General features: G+C 26.2%; 4 protein-coding genes across 4 annotated transcripts; 2 read left to right on the forward strand and 2 right to left on the reverse strand.

Moving 5' to 3' along the window:
• The first annotated feature begins 53 nt into the window (after window positions 1-53).
• On the forward strand, window positions 54-1695 carry LOC129612427 (defense protein l(2)34Fc-like). Its single transcript, XM_055526013.1, has 3 exons — window positions 54-203; window positions 974-1286; window positions 1336-1695. Exons 2-3 carry the CDS (start codon window positions 975-977, stop codon window positions 1507-1509), a joined length of 486 nt encoding a protein of 161 aa, XP_055381988.1. The 5' UTR covers window positions 54-203; window position 974; the 3' UTR covers window positions 1510-1695.
• On the reverse strand, window positions 1687-3214 carry LOC129612426 (transcription termination factor, mitochondrial). Its single transcript, XM_055526012.1, has 4 exons — window positions 2737-3214; window positions 2248-2680; window positions 2007-2157; window positions 1687-1929 (listed from the first exon to the last, which is right to left on the reverse strand). Exons 1-4 carry the CDS (start codon window positions 3161-3163, stop codon window positions 1687-1689), a joined length of 1254 nt encoding a protein of 417 aa, XP_055381987.1. The 5' UTR covers window positions 3164-3214.
• A 4243-nt stretch (window positions 3215-7457) lies between these two features.
• Window positions 7458-9077, reverse strand: LOC129612466 (uncharacterized). The gene has a single exon (XM_055526070.1). The coding sequence runs from the start codon at window positions 8889-8891 to the stop codon at window positions 7545-7547; it is 1347 nt and encodes a 448-aa protein (XP_055382045.1). The 5' UTR covers window positions 8892-9077; the 3' UTR covers window positions 7458-7544.
• Window positions 9078-11786: 2709 nt separating this feature from the next.
• On the forward strand, window positions 11787-14418 carry LOC129612431 (beta-1,4-N-acetylgalactosaminyltransferase bre-4). The gene is made up of 2 exons (XM_055526020.1): window positions 11787-11912; window positions 12687-14418. The coding sequence occupies exon 2, from the start codon at window positions 12984-12986 to the stop codon at window positions 14187-14189; it is 1206 nt and encodes a 401-aa protein (XP_055381995.1). The 5' UTR covers window positions 11787-11912; window positions 12687-12983; the 3' UTR covers window positions 14190-14418.
• Window positions 14419-14543: the final 125 nt, after the last annotated feature.

The raw sequence follows: 14543 nt of genomic DNA on the forward strand, positions 1-14543 counted from the left end.
CAAACTTGTTTCTGTCTTTTCAATTTAATACTAGAATTTTTTGGAAGGGGATCTTAATACATTTTCTGTTTTAATTTTTTTCCCACAAAATTATGCACTTTGCATTTCGGATAGTTCTACTGAAATAAAAAGCTTATAAACAAGTCAATTACAAATCAATTGCAAATTAACGTTCGGTTTAAGAAGAATCAACGCCATTTAAAGTAAGTTAATTATTTATTCTTAATTCGAAAAAAATATAAAAAGTTCATTTTAAAAATACTGAGTATAAAAAAAGTACATAACAATAAAATAAAAGTTATAAATATTGGTTTTTCATAATTAATCAATAAAATACAAATAAGTTCAAAATTTAATAATTTTGCCAAGTGTATGAAATTCTAAAAATGTGCAATAATACGTTAAAAAGATTACTGTGCATCTTCAAAATTCGCATATTTAAATAATAAATTTTAAATATCGAAAATATATGAAATAGTTTTTTAGCTGCTAACACAACTGTAAACAAAATAACTAAATTAGCAATTTGTGATATCTTCTTTTGATTTACTTACATATTACATGCATATGCATGTGCATACTTAAATAGGTTTCGTTTAATGGAAAGTTTACCCTTGGGAAGTTTGTTTTTGGAAAACTTGAATCTTTTCCAAGAAGTCATTTGTTTTGAAATTAATTTAATTATGATTTAATTTATTTCGAAACTTATTTATACAGTATATAATAATGTGTGTACACTTTTATGTAAAGTGGTTGATTAACTAAATAAAAATAAAAATAAAATAAAATAATGTACATATGAATGTGCATACATGCATATGTGTTTCATACCAAAATTTGAATAATCTTTTAAGTTTTATTACATTTTTAATTTTAAACTTGTCTGTGTTATGATTATAGATAATGTAACAAACTTTGAAATGAGAAACTTCTAATTTGAAAAAAGATTTATCCAATTCCTTTTTGTTTACAGAATGATAAACTATATAATTTCAATAGCGATATTGATTGCACCAGTGCTATCGTACTCTGGTGGAGCACCAAAAGAAACTTGCGGCGATTTAACACCGAGACATAGAGATTTTACGACACAAACAGCACCACCACCTTATTCTTTACTTGTTGAAACCGAAGCTATTGCTGGTCAACCTTTGAATATCGTTTTAAAAGGAAACAAAAATGATGACAATATTAAAGGTTTTATTATTCAAGCTAGACATAATAATAATCCAGTGGGCAAATTTGTTCCTGGTTCATTATCTCAAACTTTAGAATGCAATTTAAAGGTAAATTTTTATTAAAATGAAATCAAGATCTAAACGATTTTCTTGACAGGACGACACCTTAACGCATCGGAAAATAGACAAGGAAAATATTAATAAAATTGAGGCTAAATGGATACCTGGGGCGGAATTAAAAGGAAAAACAGTCGAATTTGTAACAACGGTTGTGAAACAGGCTAATGTTTTTTGGGTTAAGAAATTAACTAAAAAAGTTAATATTAAATAGTAATAAATTCAGTTTTGATAAATCATCAAAAAAACTTCACCTTTAAATTTTAAAAATTAAAGTCTACCATTTCTTATAAAAGTATTTAATTAAATTTTTAAATATTATTTTTTTTTCAACTTTTAGATTCTTATACCTACTTCAAGATATTAAAAAAGACTTTTTATTGTATTTTTATCATGTCAATTCCTTCTGTTTTATTTTTTTTTGTTTTTCCAGCCAATTGTTTACAAATTTTTCATACTCCCGTCGGCTCCTACATAAAATGACAAGAGAGGTTGGTCTACATCCAATCGATTTTAATTCCTCTATACGGGTTTTGGTTGTTTCTAGTCCATGGCACAAAACTCTAGGTACACGTGCTACGTCATATTTTGAAAATCCTTCTTCATCAAGTAAATAATCCAAAATTTCTTTTACCTTTTCAATATAAATTAAAAAACAGAAAAATTTGGTTAGTTCCCTATATGCATGTATGTGTATTTTGCTATATGTACCTTCGTAACTCTAACTGCTAGAACTTGTGAATGGTTTCGCAAAAGGACATCAACAGTTTTTTTATCTATATCTAGTCTTTCTGAAATGTAATCAATTACTGTGTTATCTTCCCCAAGAATATTTACTTCATCTAAAGATAATTTTAATGACCTAAATTGTTAAATTAAAAATTAACTGATAATTTCGATTGTAGCAATTTCTAAATAAAAAATTTAAGTAGGCTGGAATAGGAAGGTTTACCTTTGAAGTACTCTTTCAGGGCATCGAACCATCCACGGCATAATTTTATCCTTCTTAGCATCTTTGGCACGTTCTAACCTAGCTTTTACAGATTTTGGAGTATATCGGAATGCCCACAAATCTTTTAGTATGCTTAGTGGTGCCACACCGTACTTGATCATATGATTTAAGCTCTCTTGAAGCATATCGAAAGGCATTTCAAGAACAAATAATCTGTTAGATAAATAATTGCAAACCAATATTGCATCCATGTTTAACCTCTCACTAATATAATATAGTCGATTGATCGAGCTTGGGAATAAATTTTGTTCATTTGCTAGATGATTAATTAATTTTGTTAACCTGGGTACTGAGTGTCTAAAAAGTGGCACAAAATCATTGACATCTTTTACTTTGATTCTGTTCAATACTTCAAATTTTGCTTGTAATATTTCTAAAAAAAAATGTTGTAAGTATATTTTAGATATGTAATTGAGCAAAATCAGTTACTTGCACTATTTTTAAGTAACCAGGTATTATTCAATATATTCTTCTTGTATACACCTTTTTCATATAGCAAATCGAGAGTTAACTTAAGTGATTCATAATTTTTATATTTTTCATCTCTAAGTAAATTAAGAATTTCGTTTTCAGATATTCTGAAACTGTAGCGTAAAATATCTAGAACCTTTTCCTTGGAAGACTTTATACTACGTTCAGTATATGGGATTATATATTCATTTTCAAATGGATTTTCGCTTCTGAATTTATTATGTTTCTGAACATTTGCTTCTGAAAAGTCAACTGTAGAAACAACAGCTGCTCGTGTAGAATTTATCAAGCTTATAGATAATTTCTCGAACCCATTTTTGAATAATTGTTCCTGAAATTTTTTACAAAACAAGCTATTGACTCTCCACAATAAAATCCTATACATCTGCAATGTTTTTCAGTTACGAGCACTGAACTTTTGAAACGAACTAAACAAAGTAAGTATTTAATATTTACAATCTATAAGAATTTTTTAAGGTTAAATTTTGTAAATGTTTATAATGTAAACATCTGACTTTCCTTTATATCAGGGTTGCTGTGATCGTAGATAAAAGAAATTTTTAATATACGTTTTCCGTCTAACCCAGCATTTACACATACAAGTTACTTGCATGCAAGTTTGTATAATATTAATTGTCAATTAGTTGTTCGAAATGTCAAATTACTTGCTATTATGACGTAGGCGTTTAGCAAGTTAATTTTTGAAAATGTCTTTGAGAAGAAAACAACTAGCAATATATATAATTGTTTATAAATTTTAGAAACCATAAGTTTGCTAAGTTTAATTTTTTCAAAACAAAATTCAAAAATTTTAAATTAAAAAAAAAAAAAAATCAAAACAACAAATTTTTTTTTGTGAATTTCTCAATATGTCAAATTACTTGCTCAAATTACTGGCAACAAAATTTTCTTGCAAGTTGAACTGCAAGTAAACAAGCAAGTAGAAATATTTCAATGTGTTAGTAAAATTTTTGTATGTATTGCAACTTTCTTGCAAGTAACTTGTACGTGTAAATGCTGGGTAACGAATAGTGTTTAAACGCTATCGTAAATTTTTCAAATGCATTTTATTCATTATTACTTACGATTATTAATTTGAATACTGTTTCACATAAAACACATCAACAACAAAAAAAATATTTAAAGAAGGAAGCTATGCCGAGCCAAAATATTAAGGATATTCTTGATAATATAACCAATAGCAAAAACAAGAAATTTATAAACGAAATTTAAAATATCATGAAGTTATTCTTAAAAATTTTAGAAACAATGATATTATAAATCAGGCATGTCAAACTCGTTTATCATCAAGGACCATTTTAGGGTTTCCGCACATTGCTTCGAATATACCCAAATTTCACAATTTCACAATTACATATACCCAAATTTTTTATTGTTAGCATAAAAAAATATAAAATATACAAATACAAAAAAATATAAAATTATTTTTTTAAAGAAATTTAGCAACGTTTTTCTGTAACTAAATCTTCGAAATTTGGTTTCATTTGTAATTTCTAATATTGATTGTCTATGATTAATTTCGATCTTTCAGCCGTTTATCATTTTTTTGTTGTGTTTTGCTAACATGGCAAAAACACGCTCAGTTAATTTAAGGTAAATAATTATAAAGTTTAATAATTTCCGATTCTCTAAATTTTTATTTTAATACACAGAATTCTGTAAATCAAATTAACATTTCAATTGTAAATTTGATTTAAGCGTTTCAATATCAACAGAAATGTAAAAGTAAATAGGTTAAATTCATTTTGACATCTATTAAAATCCAAAAAAATTTTTCAAATTAGGCTTTTAATAATTTATCCAAAATTTCCGAATATATATATTCGTAATAGTGAAATTAAAAAGAAGGAAATTGAGAAATACAGAATTTAAAAAAAGGCTAACTACTCAGTCAAGAAAACAGTATGGTCTCTTAATCTATAAAAAATATTTACTAATGACCGGACTAGAATACTAGAAAAAGGGGAAAAACTTAAAACCGTTTTCAGAGGACATTCTATCAGCTATGTCCAACCGTTGCAAAAGCAAATAGGTTATTGCGGTAAAGGCTATCCTTCATCATTGGTATCTGCATTCGAAAACTCCGGCAACTACAATAAAGAAAACAAATTATATAATGATTTCATCAGGATAATAAATTAAAACAATATGCAATAGCACTGCTTTCATAATTTTTCAATTTTATGTCTTATGACTTCACAGACAACTGTTAAATATTTTGTACAGTGCCTTGTTTTTTGTGCCGTGGTTCACCACGGAAGATGAAATTCATGGCGTTAAATTCGCTTGGTTCTAGGCAGTCCCATTTTGATATGTATCTTGTTCTTTTTGCAATTTTATAGGGTTGAGAATGAAAATTTTATAAATTAACGAAATGAAAAAACAGCTGATTGTCAAAAATTGAAATTTAACTGAAGTGTGAATTAAAAATGTACTTTTTTATTCTTTTTGAGGAGTTTATGCCTCTTGATTGAAACAATAAAATAAATCTGTTTGGTATAAGAAAGTTTTCAAAAGTTTTGTAAAACTTGAAAAAACTATAAAGTTAAAGTATTCAAAGCGTCTGGTAAATACCTTCCAAAATAATAAAATATTTTTTGAAAATGACGCCAGCGTTTTCTTAATGCTTCATGTTTTTCAGATTTTGTAGGGAAAATTTAATGTTTTAAAAAGCAAAAGCTGTCGAAACAGGTGTTCTTCTTTGTGTATATACCACGGCTGACAGAAATGATTTTTTGTATTTCTATTTTGTATTCCCCTCTATTATGAACATCGGTATCGGCCGATATATTATCGGCAGTTCTAATCGGTTTTAAGTTTCTTCTGTATTATGAACCGATACCGATAAAAATATTTCAACCGATTAAAAGAAGCTTTTTCATACAAATTTTTGTTTTTGTAAATTGGAGAAAAAGTTTTTTTTTTTTCTAATGACATTTGTTTTCTTTCAAAAGTTATTTTCAAAAAATTTTTAAAACTATTTTGAATTTGGTTTTGATGTGCTAAAAAGTTGTTGTAAGCAAATTATTTTCTGTTAAATTTGTAAAATAAAAATATACATATATCGGGAAAATGTCGCGTGCATTATATTTTGAAAGTGAAGAAACGGTAGTAAGTGAAGAAACGCAAGCTATTCAAAGACGACATATAAGAGATTCAACTAATCCATTGGATTTAGACAACAAAATGTATGTTTATGTACCTATTTTATTTTATTATTTATATAATATGTACACATTTTTTAGGTTTATCCAGAATTTCAGATTATCATTCCTTGCCAGGTTTAAGTCCTCTTCCATTTTTTCTACTAACCGCGCAATTTGTTTTTTGTTGCTTACGATTTTACTCCTAAATAAAATATATGAATAACATTTTGAAAGAAAATAATTTAGAAAAAATGCTTACATTTTAAAAAAAGCAATCAATTACACCAGTTTCCTTGATAAAATGAAGATTTTACAAAAAAAAAAAAATCTGTCGTTTAAAAATTTGTACCCGCTTTTAAATCGGGGAAAACCCGACAATTTATCGTTTTCATAATACCAGCTAATACGTTTTCTATACAGTGAAAAAAAGCTTTCCCGACTCCGATAAAATTTACCGATAAACAATGTTGGTAATACAAACACAAAATTTTGCCGATAAATTATCGTTTATCGGCCGATACCGATATACATAATAGAGGGGATTAATTAAAAGTGTTTCTGTCAGCCGTGGGTTTCACACTTCTCTCTACTTAAGAGCTAGGGCCTGATCGACTATCTTGTTTTTTTTTCGGAAAATGAGAAGAAAGTAAGTAACTATCATATTCTTGTATAATGTAATTTTCAAGTGAGAAGAATTATTCCGATTGCGAATATCGTTTTTTTAAATTGTATACAAAAGTTTTTCACTTTGTTTTTGAAAGTGAAACATTCAACCGTTAATTTGAGAAAAAATGCTAAAATCCAATTAAAGAAATTAGTAATCATATTGGAAAAGTGACATATCCATTAGAACATACTTATAATACTGATTTGAAAGTTAATAAGAAGTGAGGAGCAGCCTGATCGTGTATCTCGCTTTTGTACCCACTTTTTATTCACTAGATTAAAGATTGATTGGGGTTTTAAAAATTCGTTAATTTGAAATTTTAGCTCTGTTAGTTCTTATTTGATTTTGATAACAAAAACCAGATGGAAATAAAATACCTGCTTTAAAGGATGTTACTAATGAATTATAAATGATACTCATAGGATTAATTCATTCTGAAGCAGACACATCCTAAAATCTTTGTTAAATTATATGTATGTCATTAGCAAGTTTTGCTCTCGATAAAAATCTAATTATTTTTGAGCCTAATGCAACTTATCAGTTAAAATTTGAACTGGAAGGCGACAATATGATTGAATTCAAATGCAATATGTATTGATACATACATATGTATTGATTAGAGCAGAGCTTATATTTTATGATAAAAAAACTTATTTTAATATAATTTATTTTTAATTACTCACTTTTTTTTGGACGACAACAATAGTCGACATCTACATTTAAAACCAGATTATGTTAACGGATCATCATTGCAACGAATAAAACAGATGTTTACATTATCAAAAATGGGAATATATGTAGCATATATTTATTATCAAGTGTAAAAATAAATTAAAATCAATATTTTATTCATTAAAATAAAAAAAAATACGTAAATATATGAATATTTATTTATTTAACAAGGACAATAAGTTCTGGAATTCTTAAAAACATTAATTTTCGGAACATTCTTTAGATTTCGCTTGAATACAATTCGGTTTGGGCATGATTACGCTTATGTAATTATTTCTATGGAATATATTATCAAATTCATCCGAAAGTTCCCAATTCCGAATGGGCCTATAATCACGGAATGGGTTTTTTTGACATTCTATCATTATTTGTGATGTTGCTTCAACATCAACTGAGCATATTTCTTTTAAATCTAACTTGGACTCCAGCCGCGTAAATGACGTAAATGCAATGGGTGTCCGTTGAATTTTCATAACAGTTTCTAAAGCTTTTCGCCACGTATTCGATGTAGATACACTTGAAAACTCAGAAAAGCCACAATTGAAACAAATTAACAGATTTGCTACAATATCGTCATTAAGTTTTTTGTTTTCCATGTAATCTTCAAACTTTTGCTTAAAGAACTCAAGATTGATTATTTTCTCCTGATCACCAACCGCGCAACTATAAATAGTGTTATTAGTTTTCAATAGTTCTGGTCCTATAAAATATAAATTTAATTTTGATATATTTGGCATTTGAAAAATCAAAAATTTGCATTGGGATTCTTGAAAGTAATAGAAATCATCTCTTGCTCCAACGATGTAGATTGTGCATGTGTTGTTTAGATTATGCATGAATTGGCAATAATTCAATACAAAAAGTATAGTAGATACGCAAGAAAAATCACAGATAGAAGCAAAATTTTGGAATGACGCTAGATCATTAATTATTTTCGGAATTTCTATTGCATTTGTACTCATTGCTTTTAATAAACTGAATAAGTCCATTGACTTCCAATTGAAATTGCAATAAACATTTTTTAAATTTAAATCTATAATTTTATCTTGCCAAAAGTTGTAATAAATCTTGAGATTATGGCAGTCTTTTAAATGAATTGGTGAATTATTTTGTTGACAAGTTAAGCTGCAATATGCAGCAATATTACAATTTGAGCAGTCATAAATTTTGAATGTTTTAAGATCCAAGCATTCATTACAAAATCTCGGGCAATTAATGTATTCCTCCTCATATGATTCTAGGCTCCTTTGCAAAGTATGAATCATTACTCTTTTTAAATTTGTAATAGCTTTTTGTAAATCTAATTTTGACTTAATTGGTCCATGAATTAAATGAGGATGATCAATTTTATAAGTCTTTAAAATTGTTTGAACTGCCTTACAAAATTCTTTATGAATTGTCCAATCAATGGTTTGATGTTTTACTCCACAATACGCTAACAATTTGCATCCTTGACAGGTTAGAAGAGTGTTGTTTGTTTTAGATGTTGATTGTCTTTCAAAAAAACAAATATTACACCTGTTTGAACACACAATATTGCTTTTCATGTTTTTGTGTTATTTTAATTCTTATTATAATTAAGAAATTTTTTTATAACATTTTACAGTTGATACAAACTTTTATTTTAATTTTTGTTCGAAGTTCTTTATAATTGAAAATAATTATAAATTGCAAATGAAAATACAATATACCTACTCAAATTAAAACAGATTAAAAGCAAAAGTGAAGTAATGTTTAAGTATGCAAAACAAAAACATTCAACAATATGTAAAAATGCCGTTAATTTTAATTTTAAGCATGAGTTAATTTGCTTTGTATTGTATTCTATTCAATAACACAAAAACCAGTAAATTATTATTAAACAGACTTAAAGTGACAAATAAATTTGACATTTTATTTGACACATTGATTTATGGGCTGTTCATATACTACGACAGTTCTACGAAGTCTCAAAGTATTATTCAATCCAGGAGGATAGTTAAATTGCTGCGACATTTGATGACAATTCAATAACAAATCTCATTTTTAATTTGAAAATAAAAATTAAATTAAAAAACACCAAAAAATTTTTGGATTAAAATATAGAAAAATTGTCACTTTTCAATTGGTTGAAAAGTTGACAATTTTGAACTGAAGTAAATGAAAACAAACTTTTAGTCCTCGAACAAAAATACGAAGTTGTCACGTGTGTTTTTTTTTTTCCTTCTTCACTCCTAGGAGGAATATAGGGCTAGTGCATGATATCTATCATGCCCTAGTTTCTATAGTCATAGAGAGTTAGCTTAGGTAGGTGACTAGCCTACCGTAGTTTTTATTTATATTAAATATTTCAGTTTATTAATATTTACTGTTTATTTTCTTAGTCTTTAGTATCGAATATTATGAATATTTGAAAATTACTTGTATAATATTTATTAGTATTGCATATTAAGTTATATAATATTGAATATAATTTTTATAGTGACCTGACCGAGGTTTGAACCCGAGACCCTTCGTTTAAAGGGCAGGTGCCATAACCACTGCACCAATGGTCAGATAATGGTCCCGTGTGTATTGGTTTGAAATTTGAAATTTGGGTAGGGTTTTTATCTGAATTAAAGCAAATGAACACCCAGCTTATATGAATGTCTTTTCCTTTTCATAACCTTTGATTTACAACCTTGATTAAAAATAAATACATAATTCCAATTTAATACCTAAGTAAATTTTTTACTTAGGTATTAAATTGGAAAATATGTTTGAATCGTTTTTTTATTTTAACGTGAGGGTACCCTATTGCTAATTGATCGTCTTTAAGCGATATGACTTTCATCAAATAAAAAAAGAAAATCTTTCTTTCTATTTTCTATTCTTTTTTTTAAATTCCGATTTGGGTCTTAAATCTTAATTTAGTCATTAAAAATAAAAAGTTCATCTGTTAACGTGTTTTTTTCACTTAAAACAAAAATTTAAAAATAATTGCAAAAACAGAACCGACGGCGACAGAACAGCTGTGGTTATGTAGAACAAGATCGAAACGGCAAAATATACTTTACACTACTCAAATAAATTTTAATAAGTAATAAAAGCTTCTAGACATTTCATACATGTGTACGCTTTTCCAAATTGGAAAAAAACAAAAGAGTCAACTGAACCACTCGACAAAAAAATTATCTAATTTTTTTTTCCTGTAATGTAGTATTTCACCCAAATCATAAAAAAATTAACAAGGTCTGGAAGATTTTTTGTAATCAATTATATAATTTGCTATAACAGAAATATGTTAAAATGTCAGCATTAATTAAATTTAAAAAAAACTTGAGTTTTAACCTTTTCTTACTTATTAAAAATCATGTGGGCGAAATCTTATTTGAAGTTGGTTTTGGTTTATCCTTTTTTTAAATAATTTTGTTTAAGAAAAATATGTGTATGTATAATTATTTAGATGTTCTGTACGAAGTATGATTACTAGGTAGCATTTAAACATATGTAAATTAAATTTGACAACCATGAAATTGGATTTACAAATTCTGTTTACACATCAAACTTTATTTGATCAAATATGCTGCCAAATTAAATTTTTTTTATTGATATCGAGATATATCCATGTGTTTGTTTAAGATTATTATTAAAAAAAAGAAGGTACTTAAAAAAAAATAAACCAATACTAAATAAGTAATGCCTTTTGTAAGCCCATTAAAAATCACTTAATATTAGATATCATTATTAAAACAAAAACTTCTAAAAATTTCGAATAATTACTTCCATATGCATATGAAATTACTTATTGCATTAAAAACTTTACTTATAAAATATCAGGAAAAAAATTATATTCATATATAATTATATTAAATGTAATTCAATTACAGGCTCTTCTTCTATAGTTAAAAAGAAAATATATACCTACTAATTTATTTTATGTACATTAATATTTGCGTCTAAATATATATATGTATAGATAAATATATATTTTGCTATATATTTAATAATAAAATATGTGTATGTCGTATACCGTCCAAGCAATAATTAACTTTAATAAACAAAAAAAATTAAATTTTAAAATACTAAATTTTGCTGACCATAATAGACAGTTGATCGCAGCACATATAACGGGAAGAAATTTTTTTCTCGCTATTTTATTTTTTTTTCTGCCTAAAGTTTGTTAAGAATTGAAGAAGACTCTACTTTTCTCGTTCAGTTTTGCTTAATTTAATTCGACGTTTACAAATCAAATTCTTATCAAATTTCCATCCAATCAAATAAAATCGCCAAATTTTTCTTCATGTGGAAACGTTACATTACATGTTTTGTTTTTAATTTTTTCAGGCTGTCGAAGAATTGGGAGTATAGTTTTTTGTAGGAAAATTTTATCTTGAACGGAACATACATATATGACTAGACTATTTATATCGCAAAGAATAAAATTTCAAACGTCAATAAAGACTTTAGTAAAAACAAAAATATAGAAATAAACAGAAATAGAAAAAACGTCAATTTCATAAATACATTGAAATGAGTGTAGTTTGTTTTCCTCAAACACCATAATTTATAAATTTTAAATGTTAAAGGATTTAAAATATATTAGTTGCGTAAGTTATAAATAATTTTATTTATGAAGAAAAATCTTAGAACTTTATGAGTAATATGTAAAAATGAAAGTTAATTAGAAAGGAATCTTAGAGAAATCATCAATAATTATTACAATTTTAATTTATTTGAATAAATAAGGATGTAGACACAAAAACAACATTTTTATAAAATATGTTAACAGTGTTATTAACTTTCTTATCAGAAAGATTTTTTCAATAACAGAAACTTTAATAGAGTGTTCAATTTATAGAGATAATTTTAAATTAACTTTTCATTAACTACTACATTTTTGATCAATAAAATTTTCTATTTGTCCAAGTCGTCATTAAAAATCATTAATACATACATATTTGTATGAAATAAAATAATGCGAATTAAGGAAGATACTTACTTAGATCCAATAATACATTTAATCCAATTTTGTTTTTTTTCGCTTTGAAATTGAAACTGCATTCGGTTTTTTAAGTTAAATACAAAAATGTTTCTGGATTTTAAAACAAAAATAACAGAAGCAAATGCTAAAAACATAACTCATAATTCAAAAACTTACCATTAACATTAATATATTAACTTAATTTTAAGTACCTACCAGCCTGCCAGCGTATTTTAAATAATGAAATAAATTTAAAGTTGTTTACTTGTTATTGTTCAAATATGTATTTTAATATTGAAATAAAGTTAAGTTGAATCTTAAGTCAATATTAAATCAATATTTTTATATAAAATATGTACATTCTTAAAGAATATAAAAATTAAAATTTGTTAAATTTTAGGAAAATACATTAAGTTACCATGGTATGGTGTTGATGTGGTGCAACAATATGGAGCGATAAGAATTTGTTTATTATTCATAAATGAAATATGAATTAATTTCATCAAAGATTTCTGTCAGCATAAATTTAACATTGATGGAATTATTTTAAATAAGAAATCTATTGCCAAATTTTTAGCTGAATTTTAAATTTTTTTTTATAACAAGGTAGCTACAAATAACTCGAATATAACTAGTGCAAATATTTCCTGTGTATCAATGATACGTTAACTTTTTTTTAAACTTACTTTTCATTGTGATGATTTTAAATGGATTAATGGCATCGCGCATGAAATGCTATGTTTTCAAAGCTGTGATTTTTATTGGCATAGTTTTATTAGTATTTTTTAATTTGTTCAATAAAGAACAAGAAGTCAAGTTAGATTATTTTGCATTTTCTCATTCAAAACTTTTAAGACTCAGTTCAATACATGAAGAAAAGAAGTCAGAAGATAATTCATCTGAAAATATATATACATTGATTTATGGAAATAATTCGAATATAGAAGGTATTACATTTAATACACACAATAGTTCTTTACATTCCAATCATGCTTTATTAATTGAAAGTTCTGATTTTAAACGAACATTTTATGAAGTAGCTAATAGTAACGAAACAGAAAATTTATACAATAATAGTAAAACAATTGGCAATATTACTCTTTGTCCAATGTTACCACCGGATTTAAATGGTCCATATGAAGTAGATACAAAGTATGAGGCAACTGAAGTTGTTGAAAAACGATTCAAACATATATTCCAACCTGGTGGTTTTTTTACACCGAAACACTGTGCACCGCGTTTTCATGTGGCAATAATTGTACCATTTCGTGATCGTTATACTCATTTACCAATATTTTTAAAAAATATTCATCCCTTTCTAATGAAACAATTAATTTCGTATGAAATTTTTATAGTAGAGCAAACAAATGGAAAACCATTTAACCGGGCATCTTTAATGAATGTTGGATTTGTAGAAGCTTTAAAATTTTATAATTGGGATTGTTTTATATTTCACGATGTCGATTTATTGCCGCTGGATGATAGAAACTTATATACATGTCCAGATCAACCACGTCACATGTCAGTGGGAGTCGATATTTTTGGATATAAATTACCGTACAATACAATTTTTGGTGGTGTTTCATCTCTTACAACAAAACAATTTCAAGCTGTAAATGGTTTTTCAAATTCATTTTGGGGATGGGGCGGTGAAGATGATGATATGTCAAATCGTTTAAAGCATGCAAAATTTCATATATCGCGGTATCCAATAAACATTGCCAGATATACAATGCTAAATCATAAAAAAGAAAAAGCGAATCCAAAACGGTTTGAAAATTTAGCTTACGGTGCTCGAAAATTCAAAACAGACGGTTTAAATTCATTGAAATATGAAATTTATACAATAAAAAAATTACCACTTTACACTTGGTTATTTGTGGACTTACAAATGCAAGAGTAGATGCCAATACTATTTATTATTATTAAATTTTTTTTAAAAATTATTTTTAATATTTAAAAAAAAATTAAATATTCTTTTATATAACATATAGAAAAATTGTAGCTAAATAAATATAACAATTGTAAATTGTTTTTCAAATAATACTTATGTTAAATATTTTTTAAATAAAAATTTTAAATGTTAATTCTAATAATAAAATCAATAAATAAAGCAAGTCTGAGTTCAAAAATGTATCTATTTGATATTATATTGAAAATAATTTTATTGTATTATTATTTGAAAAAAATATTTACTATATATTAAATATAGCTGAAACACAATTAAAATTTTACTTTCAAACATTAGTTACATTAG

Source organism: Condylostylus longicornis, unplaced genomic scaffold (assembly GCF_029603195.1).
Source record: "Condylostylus longicornis isolate FDR11 unplaced genomic scaffold, ASM2960319v2 ptg000072l, whole genome shotgun sequence".
NCBI classification, from domain to species: Eukaryota; Metazoa; Arthropoda; class Insecta; order Diptera; family Dolichopodidae; genus Condylostylus; species Condylostylus longicornis.